The sequence below is a fragment of the Ursus americanus genome, chromosome 13 (assembly GCF_024610735.1).
Source record: "Ursus americanus isolate L20-20 chromosome 13, mUrsAme1.1.p, whole genome shotgun sequence".
Lineage (NCBI taxonomy): Eukaryota > Metazoa > Chordata > Mammalia > Carnivora > Ursidae > Ursus > Ursus americanus.
In genome coordinates, this window is record NC_142139.1 from 46,207,896 (window position 1) to 46,223,926 (window position 16,031).

Here is a 16,031-nt window from a genome sequence, read left to right on the forward strand (position 1 = left end):
GGTCTCTCGCCTTCCAAATGAGTGTCCTAATGTTCACTTAAAAGAGATAACAAAACATGAATTAGGCTTATACTGTAACCTTGGTAACCCATTGGATCAGATTCTATCTGATTTGAGTTTACATCAACCTTGAGATCACAAGAGATAAAAGATTATCTTAGAGTGGTCATGGAAGCTCCCTGGTTCTCTGAACTTTTTCAAACTGATGATGTTAAACACTGGGCTTATCATTTCCTTGCTTTGATCTCTCCAGGACATCTCCATAGCTCTCTTATTCCACAACCCTTGAAATTCCTCGTTTTCATTCTAATGATTTATCATAACAACCACTTTGCCAGAGTGTAGCTTTCAAAGGAGCATGTCATAAGGAAGCCATAAGTGATCATTTAAGTAACTTCTTTGTCGCACTGTGCCATAACCTTTGAGAGTCCTATTTTCTGATAGTAAGAGTATTGCCATTATCCTCAAAACCAACCAGGTCAGCTCATCAATCCAATGTTTCCATCCTTGAGAGTCTGTTATCCACAATCCCCTCTGAGAGGAGGAAACAGAAATCACTCTAGATTGGGTTTTGGTGGAGGGAACCCTTAAGAAAAAAGATATTTCCTACAAGGAAGAAGGTGTTTATAGAATCATTGTATAGGCTATAGAAGCAGTAGTCAGGAGTGGGGAACAAACCACCATCATTGCAAGCTCATGATCAAGAAGTATCTACTGCTGTTGCCACTAGTCACTAGTGTGTCACTAGTACTGCTAATCATCTCTTTACCTGTGAAACTGAACCCTGAGGCTGGCTGCAGTAACTGCCCCCACTCGAGCTAGATACCCACAATACTGATATCTACAAATGTCCAGTCTCACTTGTGTGCATCCAAATGGCAGAAACTTATCTATAACAAGAACCTTAGTGGCTCGAGGTCTGGAAAGCATAGATTTGAGTTACCAACTTCTAAAGAACGAGAAAGCATTCTAAACCCAGTATAGAAAGAGGAGGAGCAAACTGCACAAAATCCACCATGGTCTCAATAACTTGTAGTCTCTATTTGGCTGTATAAGTTCAGTCTTCCCAATTTCCTCCCCTTCCTCTTGTTTCTCTGCCTGAGATGTCATCCTCATGATGTCAGAGGCTGGGGAGGCACCCTGAACTGGTTCCTGGGTATTCAATATCTGGTATTTGCTGTTTCTAGGGATGTCGTTTCTGGCCCCCTAGTTACTAGTGCCCAGCTGGGGTCTCGTGCTGAAATCCGCAGATGGTAAACTTAAGGGCCACCACTTATCTCCCTCTGAATTGAGATCTCAGTCTATTACTTCACTACATTTATCTTGAAGTCTTCTGTAATAGACAAAAGAGTTTTAAAACTAATGAAGCATGCTAAAGGAAGGAGACTATTTTAAATACAATGTTTAAATAATCTCTCCAATTTTTCACTTTTCAGGGGATTTCTTTATAAAAGGAAGTCTAGTTTTACAAGTATAAATAGCATTAATGTTATGATATCTTTCCTTTTCCAAAGATGATCTTCATGGAGGAGTTAATGAGTGTGGAAAAATGAGAAAACAACCTGGAGAAGGGGGGAAATCGTACAAATTATATTTCATCAGATATGAGCATATTCCCAGAAATGTAACCTTTCAGTTTCAGGCAGTTTGATAGATTGTGGGGACCATTCACCAATCCAGAGAATTTAGGAGAAGTAACAAGATTATATGGAAAAATATAATGAGTTGCATTTTAGAAATGTTGAATTTGAGATGCCTGTAGTAAACCGAGTGCATATTATCACAGTAGGAAAAGTGCAGGCTGGAGATATAATTTGGAAGTCCTCTGATAAGAGCTGGAAACATGGAAATGATCAAGACCATGTCACCAAATCCATGCAACTGTACAAAGTTGTAATATCTGGATTCAAGTCTCAGATTTGAATTACACATCCAAGGAAGAAATAATTTATAAAATCAATGCTAGATTTGGGGCACCTGGTGGCTCAGTCACTTAAGTGTCTGCCTTCGGCTCAGGACATGATTCCAGGGTCCTGCGATCAAGCCCCGAGTCGGGCTCTCTGCTCATCGGGGAGGCTGCTTCTCCCTCTCCTCCCTACTCCTGCTCTCTCTATCTCTGTCACTATCTCTGTCTCTCTCTCTCAAATAAATAAGTGAAATCTTTAAAAAAAAAATCAATGTTAGATTTAATACTAGTTTATAAAAACAGAATAAACTTTATAGTTTTTATCATCTGCTCACATGTTTATGCATCCTTAAAGAGTCCTGGCAACATTCTGAAAAAATTTTAGAACCTCTGGAAAGGATTACATTTGAACTCTCCCAGTAGAGTGAAGACTTGTACCACCTGCAAAGATCTCCAGAGAAGTTGTGCCTATGTCACCATTCATAGTCCATTTTATCACATGATTGGCTTCATTGTCTCTTACGTTTAAAGATAACTAAAAGGTCATAAGGAACTTTGTGAAGGAAAATTGTTTTCTTTTTATCTCCCCAAAGAAAGACTTTTACTTTTTTGTGTTTTTTAAAATAATACAGGAGTTTACTATGAAAATCAGAAAATAGGGCGCCTGGGTAGCGCAGTCGTGATCCTGGCGTTCCAGGATCGAGTCCCACATCGGGCTCTTCCGCTGGGAGCCTGCTTCTTCCTCTCCCACTCCCCTGCTGTGTTCCCTCTCTCGCTGGCTGTCGCTCTGTCACATAACAAATAAAATCTTTAAAAAAAAGAAAATCAGAAAATATAGATGAGAAAATATGTAAGCATTCAGAAGAGAATTCCTCTTAAAACCATCCGTGACAACATAGTACCCTTTTTTTAAAAAATGGAATGCAATCATGCTGGGCATGTTATTTTTTCTTCTCTTCTTTAACAATCATGGCTGTCTATCCATCTCAACATACCTCCAACGTCAGTTTAAATGATAGAAGAAGACTGAGGGAATCATAATTAATATGCTAGGAACAATGTGCTGTATTTCAATACTTAAGTAAGTACTGTTTCCTAAAATATGGTTCAAACACTACTTGCTGAAAAATCATCTACAGTGCCCAGAGTGGAGACTTGGGGACTCCTCTCAGACCTATAAAATCAGGACCTCCAGGTGGGGGGAGGCCCAGAAATTTGCATTTGTCAGCAAGCTCCCAGATGGTGTTTATCTCACTAAGTCTGGGACTCTCTTGTTTCTTTTAAAGAAAAGAACTATTTTTCCCAACACACGAGAATATTTCTGTTTTCTTGAACTTTTCTGCTCTCTGATTTTTATTTTAGGAGACAACAATGGGTGGCCTTTGCAATTTGACAAGTATATCGTCGGTTACCACAGAATGACTTCCCCATATCCCTTTGAGACACAAACGTCTGAATGCTGTAAGTAATCAGAAGGATTGAGTCTCCTTTTCCTGGAGTTCATAAAAAGATACTATGTTTTTAAAGGTTGGATCCAACATATTTTTTTAAAAAGGTAAACTACAGTTTTCTAACAGCAAACTCTATTAGACATGCAGCCTTAATTTGGGGGTTTCATTTAAAAGTGAGTCAGGGATCCTAAGTATAAAAGCAATATATTATGCCAGATATTGTTGTGAACAAAATTAATGTCCCTCAGTCAGAGTTGCTATTGTATGTCCCTTTTTCACAATCATTATAGACTCTGATACAAAGGAAACTGTAGAAACAGTAGAGCAGGGAAGCTGTTTACATTTTAATGTTTGCAAGTGAAAAAGCTTCTGGGGTCTAAACTACTTTAGAACTACAAAAAAGCCTCATTAATTATAACCTGCTATGCTTAGTCACATACTGAAAACTTCCAAAAACACTGGAGGGTCTGTGGGAGGGTACAACCTCAGGACTGACTGTGATATTTTAGAACAGGAAGATCTTGTAAGTAACTCCTTTTAAATAAATTTTGTTTATTCTAATAAATTATGCAAATGTAAATTTGTGCCTTGGAGTTATAATTTTGGTCCTAACTTTACAAAACCTTGGTTAAATAGTGGGGGGAGGTGGATCCTTTATTATAATTTTTCCTTTATGTTCTATCACAAATTGTAAAGTCCAGCTTTTTTAAAAAGGTTTAATATTTTTTTGTCTTCAGTATTCAAATAAGATTAATTAAAAAAACTACTAACAGTCCCCAATTTAAGGGAGCATATATCCATCCTGTAAACCTACCGGCTACTCAGCAATCTGTCTCAGCCTCACATTTTCTCACAGAGACCAAATTACTTGATCATTGAAAGGCTAAAACCTTTTGCGAAAGAAAAAAGGTAGCAGGTATAATTTACCTGCTAATATAATGCAAAAAAATTAATGGATTATGCCATGTTATCTCAAAACATAGTTTTTATTTTATTTTTTTGTTTTATTGCCTAGCCTTTTCATTTCTTAAATTTTAATTGAAACTTTTTATATCCCTTATTCCCAAATGGATTTTAGGCAGTTTACAATAAAAATCTGGCTACTAACAATCAAGCCATTAATATAACATATAAGACAAAAATTCAACAGTGAATGGGAAAGGGAATGGGAAGAAAAATTACATAAGGAAATCCTCACTGAGAAAAGTTCAATAACTGTGTCTAAAGCTTAGTTCTGAATTTTGTAGTCATTGGGCTAAAGAAGGAAGATAATGGGTTATATAACTTTTATAGCCTAGCTTATAAAGCAAAAACAAACAAATGGGGGAAAAAAACAGATCAATCAGCAAGAGAGATAACTTTTTGCCTACTCCTGAACTCTGGGAGAAATGTGTCCTAAGTATAACTACATGGGAAGAATGGAGCTACACAGTAAATGATATATCAAAAAAATAAATAAAATTTAATCAGCTTTTAGTAAAAAACAAATATATAATTTTCAATTGGAGTTCCTTAAAGACAGTTCAGGAAGGGGTTGTAGTAAATAATTAAATGTCTTTTTCAAGCATGAAAGCAGTATAAAACAGAATGGAAAGTGTAGTGTAAACTTTGGGGGTGAAAAAGTTCCTATTGTACCACTTTATTTAAATCAGATTATTATAAGGATTTGTTGGAAATTAAACTGAGAATGGCTTATAATAATTTTTGGCTGGGTGAAAGAATGTGAAGAATTCACATTTATAAAGTCATCTCTTAAGAACAATATCATGGAAAATATATCTATCCTCAACCAATGTATTATTAAAGTTTAAATTTGAGGAATATGGAAAGTACAAAGACTTAGAAAGAATTGTCTGTTTACTCAACCATAATTTCACCTCTCAGAGGCCACCAGCATTAACTTGCTGGCACATTATTCATCTTTTTTATTTTAACATTGTTGAAATTTCTTGTACAAACCATTTTTATCATATTTTCACTTAGCATTTTAGCATAATCAGGTATCCGCTTTCATAAGCTCTTTTTGAATATACTATATAATATATTTTTGTTTTATATTTTATATATTTATATTTTATATTTTATATTTTCACTTAGCATTTTAGCATAATCAGGTATCCGCTTTCATAAGCTCTTTTTGAATATACTATATAATATATTTTTAAGTGTCATAATGTGCTTAATCATTCTTTTGATGTTGGATATTTAGGTGTTATTTTTTCATTTTTCCCTATTACAGGTAACTCTGTAATCAACATATATGAATTATCTTAACTCCGTCAATATAAACAGAAAAAACATGCTGGAAATAATGCTAATTTCACTCCCTCCATTTTTACCCTTCCTAGTCTCACTCTCAAAACCTTCATCCTCTTTCCCAACCCATACCCTTCCTTTCCTACAACACTCATGTTAGACGTGGCTTGTAACTTGGAGACAGAATCAGTTTTCAGCAGAGATCCATAGCCAAAATGGTTACTTACAACCATAAAACTGTTTAAAAGTTCTTGGCAGAGACTCTGTTTACAAAAAACACAAAACCTAAGTTATGATTTTGATCCCTTGTAACCCTGAAAAATAGTTGGTAGTTATTTGGGAGGAGAGGAAGAACACCTGTCACCCCATAGCTGAGCAAAGGGATATTTACTAGGTCAAAGTCTCCTATTTACTAGCCAACTGTGCTCGTTAACAGTCATCCACCAGCTTTGTCTTGGAAAGCTCTGCTTTGCCATTAAGATACTTCTGGGCTCTCAGGAAGCTTTACTGTAAAGATCAAAAACCGGAAGCCTGCAAACAGAAAATTCTCACAGAAAGTTTTGTTTGTTCTGTGATGTTTGTAAAATGTTTTGAGTTGGCTACTATCATTTTTTAAACAGGTAATTATAGATACAACATTGTATTTCTGGCTTCTTTGCGGAAGTTGGTTGACCTGGCTCCACATGCTCCTATCCTAATACGGCAACAGGAGAAGCTGTTCCCCCGGGACATCTGGACAAGGCCTACACCTATTTTGCCAGTCCCCCGTGGACATGAGTCTGTGACCGCTGCTATACTGGTTAGGGTTTCAAAGTAAAGGTACAGGGGAAGCACTCTTGGTGGCTCTCGTTAATCAACCATTCCCCACGAAGGCAGGAATCAGACTCTATTATATGAATAACAATCCTATTCTACTATTGAGCTACATGAACACATCACGACAAGTCTCTAGTAGACTTTAGAACTATAGGGTCACATCTTTAAAACTATGACTACAACCCTGCAAGACGGCCAAAGGCCTATATCCAGTTCTCCCTCCTTCCGACACCAGCAGTGAGAATAGAATGCCTGGCTATGCATTAAAAAGTTCACTCCCATAAATGATGTTTTAGACATCCTTACATCCCTACATAAGCCAAAGAAAATCATTTTTAAAAAATCCTTTAAAGAACTCCTGAATTTTCCGGAAAAAAAAAAAAAAGAATTCCACCAACACTATAGTTAGTGTTTAGTTCTCTTTCTCGCTACTTAAAAATGACTTAGTCTTCCATTAAGGGTTTGATTATGCTATTAATAAATACTTGATTCTTAAATAGCAGCTTTAATATGGACATTAAAGCCCATCACATACTATCATGTCACCCCTGGACATAACCACTCTCCTTGGGTGACTGAAAGCAGACGACTTCATTCAATTTGCAACAAATGGAGAAGAGCAGTCTGCAATTTACAGAAATGCATGGGCTGGTCAATATGTCTGTTTTCTTATCTTAATGTGGTAGCATCATTTTAACATTAAATTAAAAGCAAACTTTGTAACCTTAATTTAAAGCATTGCCCATATTGCTTAGGTGAAACATACTTTTGTACTAAATAATTTTCTCATAGCTTCTCATTTCTTTCTTTTCATTACCCTCCTCCTCCCGATCCCTCACTATCCCCATTCCTTACAACTTCCTCCTTATTCAGTGGTCGGTTCTGTGCCCATGCAATGTCTTTGCCGAGGTTTAGAGGTTGACTGTGATGAGACCAATTTACGAGCTGTTCCATCAGTTTCTTCAAATGTGACTATAATGTAAGTAGAAAAGAATGGCTTCATCCTGACAGCCAGAATAGCACCTGTAAAATTGTATCATAATTAAGGCCTTGTCATTATTAATGCATTTTTATTCAAAGATGATGTCATTGTTTTCGGTCAATTATAATGATTGCTGCTATTTATCTTACATTTATTAAATGCTAGGCCCCACTCTAAATTATTCTATATATTCATTTATTTAGTCTCTCATAATAATCCCATGGAGTATTTAGATGTATTAACTTATTTAGACCCTCATAATAGTCCTATTTGGTACTTAGTATCATCACATTTTATCTAAACAAAAGATGTCATCATTTATGGGCTACTAAAGAAAAAAGGCTGCCAGTTAAACTATTATATAGAGTTTTCTTATTCCAAGAACTGACATTTATTGAAAAAGCTCTTTTAGACTTTGTTGGAAACACTCTTATCTATAAATTAAAAAAAAGAATACAAGTGAAATAAGTTGGATAAAATATTCCCAGAACTTCACATTTAAAATCTAACTCTTCTGAATCACATTTGACTCAGAGATGTTGATGTTGTTTTTTTCCTAAGTAACTCAAACTTATGTATGTAAAAGAAAGAAAATCATCCTCATAATAAGTGGCTTGTTGATCCAGTACTAATTTGAATTCAGCAAACTTTATCTACACAGTCACACACATTTGGCTGAAACTTTTCAAAAGAAATCAGTGGAGGGTAGATATTTTAATCCAATGTTTTTGCTGAGTTTTTTGTTTCAGCCAGATGGTTTCGTGCCGTATGGCTCTGACTTTTGAGTATATGAAGACAAAATAGGAGTAATTCTTAAGTTTACAAATATGGGCAAGTCCTGCCTTTGCCAGCCCAAACCACATAACACAGCAACTCATAGGCTTGAAATGTAAGAGGCGCAGAGAGCTAGAGCTCAGAGTTCCTGTAGACAGTGGTGCCATTAAATTAACAAAGCCTGGGAGGGTTTACTCAATTGATGGTGACCTGAAGAATTTATCCAAATTGGTAACGAGCTAGGAATCTTACATCATGCAGGTTAAACCACAAAGACTTGTTTTCCAAAGGAGGCGACAATCCCACCCGAACTAAGGCTAGCATTCTATCCTATCCTCAAGTCACCACAGCTCTTTTTCATAGTAATTAGTCTTACTAGAAAACAATAATAATATTTTACTAGAATAAAATAATAATCTGAGGTTCTGTGGAGTTTCCATAATTTAAATCATGACTGGACCTGCTCAGTATAAAAATTGAGATGATTTCATTCTATTTTCAAAGAGAAACATTTATCACTCCCACTGCTTGTATCAAATTACCAGAAAAATCAGTCAAAGAATAGCCTGAGGCTGCCAGTCTCATTTTTCACTTTCTTACAAGTAAGAATTGAATCCATTCTTCTACAAATTAACTAACCTTTGCATAAGAAAGGAAGAGAGGGAGGGAACTGGAGGAAAGGAAGAAGATAGGAAATGACTAACCAGTCATTTGCCCCTAAAGAATACCCAAAGGCATTCGGATTCAAATAAAAATAAAAAAACGTTCTGGCTCAGTACATTCATACATACGTTCCTACAGCCATTTGTACAACTGTTCGTATATACATTCATAAAGAGGTGTGTGCAGTCCTGTGGGCCACCAGGTTTCAATCCTTGGTAGAGAGGAAAAACTGGGATGGGACAGCTCCTCGTGAAGACGGGCTACAGGAAAGCGAGGAAGAAGGAAAGATCCAAGATGACTTCAGGGTTTCCATCCTGAGTAATAGAGTGGTGGGAGAATGGGGAGGCTTGGTGACAGTAAGTGGGAAAGATTAGGACTCCAATTTTAGATGCCTTTTTCAACTTGAGGTTACCAGGTCAGTCAGTAGAAATTCTCAACAGGCATTTGGAGATGTAGAAATAAAGCTCAGGAGTTTGAGTCTGTAATACTTTATTTTTTGTTAAAAAATAGCGATTTCTTGTCCTTTGGGTTGAGCAGCTTGATTCAGGCTGTCCATTTCCACTTTGCTCTGCAGAACTCCAGCTCCACATCACACCTCGCCCCAGTCTTCATTAAATTCCATAAAGAAAAGGAACTGTAGGCTTTACAGCAAATACATTAAAAGAGTAAATATCACATTTTATTACTGAGCTCATTCCATATTTTGAATTGGAACTCTCATAGGGAAATGTCAGAAATGGACTAAATCATATATAAGTATCAAAGAAACCAATAATCCAAGTAATATTTATTGAAGTTGGGATTTTTAAGACATTTCACATAAATGCAATTGAACAAAAGAGACAGACAGATAAATATGATTATATGCATTGTTCTGGCTTCCTAAACATTAGTTTTGACTGTGTGAGGGCTGACTATAAGATCCTAGAATTTAATCACTAAACTATATAATCTAACTGTAAGAACTTTCTTTATCAAAACTACAGCTAGCTTTGACATAATAATTAAACTAGGTAGTTTCTCACTCTCGCACACACACACCACTTTGTAAAGAGTCAGACTTGGAATATTATATTTTAAAACACAAGAATTTATCATATTAAAAGTTTTTTGGCTTGTCCTATTCAGTAAGAATAACACCACCTACCTTTTTCCATTTCAACAGGGTATTATGAAAGTATGGAGAATGCTATTTGTTGAAATATTTGACATCATTTAGAAAGAAGTAGCCTATAAATCCCAGGCGCTATTAATAAAATCAACTTTCTAAGAAACATTATTTAGGAACCCTTAAACGAGCTTTCCTTCCCTCCAGAGTAACCTTCCCACTCAGGTGCAATTAGCCTCTTCCTCTTGGGTTCTCTCAGAGAACCTCACTTGTGTTTCTTTGAAATACATCAAACATTCTCCCTTGCGGGTTGGGGTTCTAATAGAGCTAGACTGGGGTTCTAATCTTCTCTACCAGAAAAAGGGAAGTGCCATAAGCTCAGTGGGGACCTACAGCTTGGCTTTTCTATATCCTCCAAAGTTCCTAACAGAGTATAATAAGCTCTAAACACTGTTTGTTTGTTTTTTAATTGAAGTCACAAGAAAATAAATACAATAAAAATTAAACAAGATGATGGCCTTTTTAGCCCTGGGCTATAAAACTGAAGTTATCGTTCAAAGAAAACTCTCTATTTATAGACAAAATATGTTCTTTGTCACCCAAGTAGAGTATAAGCTTCTTAGAAGCAGTGACGTTATCCTTTTTTTCCAAAGTGCAAATGGAAGACATTCAACATATGTTGAGAAAATGAATGAATGCATGAATGAATGAACATATTTTTTAAAACACATTAAGCTTTTCATCAGTATTTTTAATCAACTACTCAGCTGTTTATTTTTATGCAGCACAAACATGTAGAACAGGTTGTAAAGCAGATCTGAAGATCCAAACGAAGTGAGAATGATAGTAGAACAGGAATTAATTAGCTGACATAAGGAATGAAAGAACGTTTAGTGATAGCCCAGCAGCTAAGCAGAATTTCAAGAGAGAGTTTGCAGTTAATCAGCCTTTGGCATTCACTCATTAAAAAACCACGAAGTCACTGGTACGTATAGTCCAGAACAGTGTTTAATTTTTTTTCTTTTCATTTCTGCCCCCCAAACCCTTTTAGAGATTTTTTTTCTATTTGTCCCCTGCTGTGAAATGTTAATATTACACATACAGTGTATATCTGTTTATGTATACTTGTTCTTCATCCATTTAAAAAGGTAAGATAATATTTTTTCCTTCCTTAAGACCCGGTTTTCATACCTTGAAGCAATAACATCCCCGTAGAGAATACATGGTCTCCCAGACTCTAGAATAGCATTTCTCAAATTAGATTCCAAAAATGTGTCCTGGGGAGTCTGAGAAACTATTTTGCTTTTAAGAAGTCTTCATTATCAAGTTTAGGCAACCCTGGTCCAAACCATCTTAACAACTAACATTGGTAGTGCCTGCTGCATGATGCTATGACGCTACCGTAACCCGAGTCCTTTTTGCCCATCAAGCATCTCCAAGCGTTTATCCTACAGAGGACAACCTCCACACAATGCAGTCTATTGCTCACTTAACAAGGAGCATCCGCTCTATCGAATTATATGAAGACAGTAACAATTGCACCATATTAGTACAGGTCATCTAGTACAAATTGATGCTTTCCCAGTTAAAGAGACAAAGGAAAGATTATATATGGTTCATGCAAGGGACTCCACCTGCAATGGCTTGGGTGTTCTGTTTGGTTTGGTTTTTTGCTTCTTTAACTTTATTCCTACTACCTTACATTGCTTTTCTTTAAAACATTAAAGGTTTAGGTCCTTTCCAGTACAACCACAATTATGTGGACCTGGTTTGTGTCAAGCTGCATACCAAATTGTGATTCAAGGGAAAATCTTTTCTATACAATTAACTAGAAACTGAAATGAAATCGCTTATGGAATAAAAATGGTTCAATTGTACTTACCAATTGACAGTTGCCTTCATAACTAATTTTAAAAGGAAGTAAAGGTAGTGGGATGTGAACAATGAAATATTGAAGAATATACAATTACCTAAGTTCTGGAATGCGCTTTAAACAGAAAACACTATTTTTATTGTCACTTCAAAACTGAGATGCTTTCTAGTGTCTTTTAAGTAAAAAGAGAAAAGGAAACTATAACTGACAGCTATTTTCCCAGTTTCCTTATTTTAGTATTTTGTTAGAATTACAATGTTGTAACCTAAATTTAAGAAAAGATAAATATCTTTTATAATACAAAACTAACAGTTAGACTTAGTTCAAATGGTACTATGGAAATGAGAGTTAACATCATAAAATAAAACATTTCCTGAAAGTTGGTGCTAAACCATATAAAGCTTATAATTATTTATATAGTTTAAAAGTAAAGAAAGAAACACTTTAAGAACCACAACTTATATTTATTTCAGGTCACTTCAGTGGAACTTAATAAGAAAGCTTCCTCCTGATGGCTTCAAGAAGTACCATAATCTTCAAAAGCTGTAAGAAAAAATTTAATTCCCAGTGGGAAAATTAACTCACATTGTTTTGGCCTGGCTCTTCCCACTTCTGCACAGACCAATACTATACCACTGCTTAAGTAGAATCCCTCCTTGGCAAATTCTTTACCTGTTAGCTAGAGACTACCAGGTAACTTTTTTTTTTTTTTGAGCAGTTCTAGAAGCCATTCTAGAAAAATCACAGATACTTATTCCCAAAGAAACTGGAGCACGTGAGCTATGAGTTCTCCTGCCATACACTAGCTTGTGAAGAATTCTCTTCCATATGTTTGCAAATTCAATCTCCACCTAAGAGAGCAAGTCATGGTGGGGGACTTAATTCCATTTTCATATCTGCCATGCAGGTCGAGTTTTATTTTCGCCTCAAGTAGTATCTGACATGCTAGATTCCCATTAGTTCAGCATTTTCGTGTATACTCCAAAAATCCATATGTTTACCTGCGATTCAGTCCAGCTCTGTGACTAAGTCATATCATACTTAAACTGTTGGGTTTAAATATCCTGTGCCTGAATCATGTTATCTAGACAACATCCCAGAATTCCTAGTTTTATTTGCATACCTATGTCGGTTTTAGTTCTGGTTTTACACTGAAGAAACCTCGCTCATAGATGTATATCTATCTGTACATTCTTCTTTAAGATAACAAATAGAAATAGAGCAAAATTGGAAGAAAAATTAATCTACTTCCTTCAATGAAATGCCCTCAAAACCCAGATAATCTGCAAAAAAGTATGTTTCATATTTAAAAATAAAAGTGTCAATAAAAATGACTTTCAAAACTTTATTCTGGATGTTTACCAATCAGCAGAGAAGAACTTTTCAAAATCAGGCCTTATGTAAAAACTTCAAGAGGATGCTCCCGCCTTCTATTTTCTGATTTTTAGAAGCTGAAGACTTTTTCTGATCTGTAGCACCACCTTATGTCCACATGTTTAAAAGGAGTTAGGACTCCAAATTTAAATCTCAAAATTAAGGTTTATGTAACACAGTAGTTTGGCATTTTTGCATAACAAACATCGAACTAATTTTTTTTAAGATTTTATTTTTAAGTCGTCTCTACACCCAACGTGGAGCTCACACCCACAACCCTGAGATCAAGAGTCATGTGCTCTCCTGACTGAGCCAGCCAGGCGCCCCAAATTACTTCTTGAACAGCCAATTTGTTTTAACTCATAGATCAAAATAGCCTAATTACAAAAAAATTCTACCTGATTATTAGAGATAGAGCTTTGTTCAACCTCCATGCAGTACAGCCTATTAATCTTTAATCATTAAAATACTTAGAAACAAATAAACACATACTAAAGCTTCTCTGTGTATTAATGAGAAAGACGCATTCCCACAGCGTGTTCTGTGAAATTGTTAAATGCATAATAAATTTAATAATAACATTTTTACAATCAAAGTTAGGTTTTCTTCCATGTTAGAGAAATAAGGAATCCCTTTGAGTCAAAATTTCTAATTAACTAAAAATCTGTTCATACTGAGGGTGCCTGGGTGGCTCAGTTGGTTACATGTCCAACTCTTTTTTTTTTTTTAAGATTTTATTTATTTATTTGAGAGTCAGGGGAGTCAGGGGAGAAGCGGGTTCCCCGCTGAGCAGGGAGTCTGATGCGGGGCTTGATTCTGGGACTCGATTCTGGGACTCCAGGATCCTGACCTGAGCTGAAGACAGACCCTTAACCTACTGAGCCACTCAGTTGCCCCATGTCTGACTCTTGATTTTGGCTCAAGTCTTGATCTCAGGGTTGTGACCTTGAGCCCGAGTTGTGCTCTGCGCTCAGCAAGGAGTCTGCTGGAGATTCTCTCTCCCTCTCCCTCTGCACCCCTCGCCATCCTGCTCTTTCTCTCTTTCTCTCACTCTCTTTCTCTCTAAAATAAATAAAGAAATCTTTTTAAAAAGATGTGTTCATATTGGTTTCTTCCTATTGCTCCCAGTGTTTATAAAAGTATGTATGTAAACTTCAGAACACCCTAAGGGACAATGATGACCTGTATTCAGAACAAGAAGTGAGGCTCGAAGCCCTTTCTTTGTCATATCCTACAGCCTGGGGCCAGCACACACAGAGGTACAAAGCTTTGCAAGGGCGCATTTGATGCGATGGCTTGTGCTCTGGTACCTATTTCCTTTGACCTCTGGGTAACCCGAAGCCAGTCATCCTGGATGACTTAGTTAACTATTTGAGATGCATTCTTGTCTCGACCTGCCAGTCTAATTTATATTCTTCTAATCCTGAGTCCTTTTACTTCTATACTTTCCTTTGCCATATATACTCCTTATAAGCTTCCTCAAACACTTTTTGGAGCAAGGCTTGGGATGTCAAATTAATATAATTAAAGCTGACTTGTTGGGCAAATTTGTGATTAACATGGAATATGATCCAGGGCCTTAAAGATATCACATACTTGAACTTTTGCCAGCTCTGTGCTAAACTTTCTATTATAGCAGGAAATGTTAAAAAGTCTGACTTCTGGGCCTGTTTGATTACTGAGTGCCTTACTGTGCATTAAAGGTTTACTTATAGAAAATTCGAATATTAAATTTTAACTATTACATGTTCATCTTTATAACTAGAATTTCCACATAAAAGTTGCCTAATCATACATGAACTTAATAGCAAAACTAAATGACTTGATACCTAGTTTTACTAAATTATTGTGTTATGTTTACCTTTTTTTAATTTAAAAAAATGTTTATTGTGATAAAATACGAAGAATGTAAAACGTACCATCTTAACCAATTACAAGGCTACCTTCAGAACCATTAAATTCCTACTGTGCTACAAGCACCACCACCCATCCAAAGAGCTCTTTACATCTTGCAAAACTGAAACTCTGGTTTCATTATTTGTTTTTATAATTCTCTTCACAGGTGCCTGCAAAACAATAGGATTAGATCCATACCCATCTATGCGTTCAGAGGACTGCACAGTCTTACTAAACTGTAAGTACCCGTGCCAATTAGTCTGCCCATTGCAGAGCAGTGCTCCTGCCCCCAGCCGCGGAAGGGTCAGCGCAGCCCTGTGCCCTTGGGATTCCCACTCAGACAGGCTTCTGCTTGAGTCCTGACTTATTTCTTCACATCTTCATTAATACATCTTATTTTCTGGGGGTTTGTTGTTTTGGGATTTGTTTTTTTTAAACCAGCAACCTAATGGGTATGAAGTGGTATTTCATTGTAGTTTAAAAAGCAAAGCTTAACGTCGGTTCTCTCAAAGCTCCATTGTATTGAGTTTTACTGAGCAGCTGAACCTAACCTGTAAGAAGTAAGGGCATGAGCTATAACCAACAATCGCATAAATCAACAACTCCCTATATTTCTGTCTCTGCCCCCTTGCTTTCTATTTTACACCACTTTTTAAAAAATCCTAATCCAAGAAACTCATTCCAGGCAGATTCCTAGTTTGTGGTATGAGAGTTTGGGGTTGAGGAAAGGCTGTCTAATCATTTTACTAGCAAAATGGAAGGAGGGCCTTGGAGACTCCAAGTCTTAAGAGTAACCACTTCTGCCAAGTCCTCTTCCTTTCTATCCCATCCCTGCTCTTTCTTGGCAAATCACCCAAAGTCAGTATTGGATTTGCTCCCATTAGACTCCTGACTATCTTTCTCTCTAATCCCCATGAATCTGTTCAAAACTT

The 16,031-nt window shown here is 36.3% G+C and overlaps 1 protein-coding gene across 10 annotated transcripts in view; it reads left to right on the top strand.

Moving 5' to 3' along the window:
- Positions 1 to 16,031, top strand: part of RXFP1 (relaxin family peptide receptor 1) — a 100,265-nt gene that overhangs the window by 49,027 nt on the left and 35,207 nt on the right. For 8 of the 10 annotated variants that reach the window (XR_015726515.1, XM_045798740.2, XM_045798741.2 and 5 more), the window contains 4 exons: positions 3,269 to 3,367; positions 7,303 to 7,408; positions 12,303 to 12,374; positions 15,266 to 15,337. Coding sequence is in view for 9 of the 10 variants with exons in the window: in XM_045798740.2 (XP_045654696.1) it covers positions 3,269 to 3,367; positions 7,303 to 7,408; positions 12,303 to 12,374; positions 15,266 to 15,337 (349 nt within the window). In the remaining variant the exon portion in view is untranslated. Of the gene's footprint in view, positions 1 to 3,268; positions 3,368 to 5,584; positions 6,433 to 7,302; positions 7,409 to 12,302; positions 12,375 to 15,265; positions 15,338 to 16,031 lie in introns of those variants that run through there. The other 2 variants (XM_087866551.1, XM_087866552.1) reach the window with 2 other exon arrangements.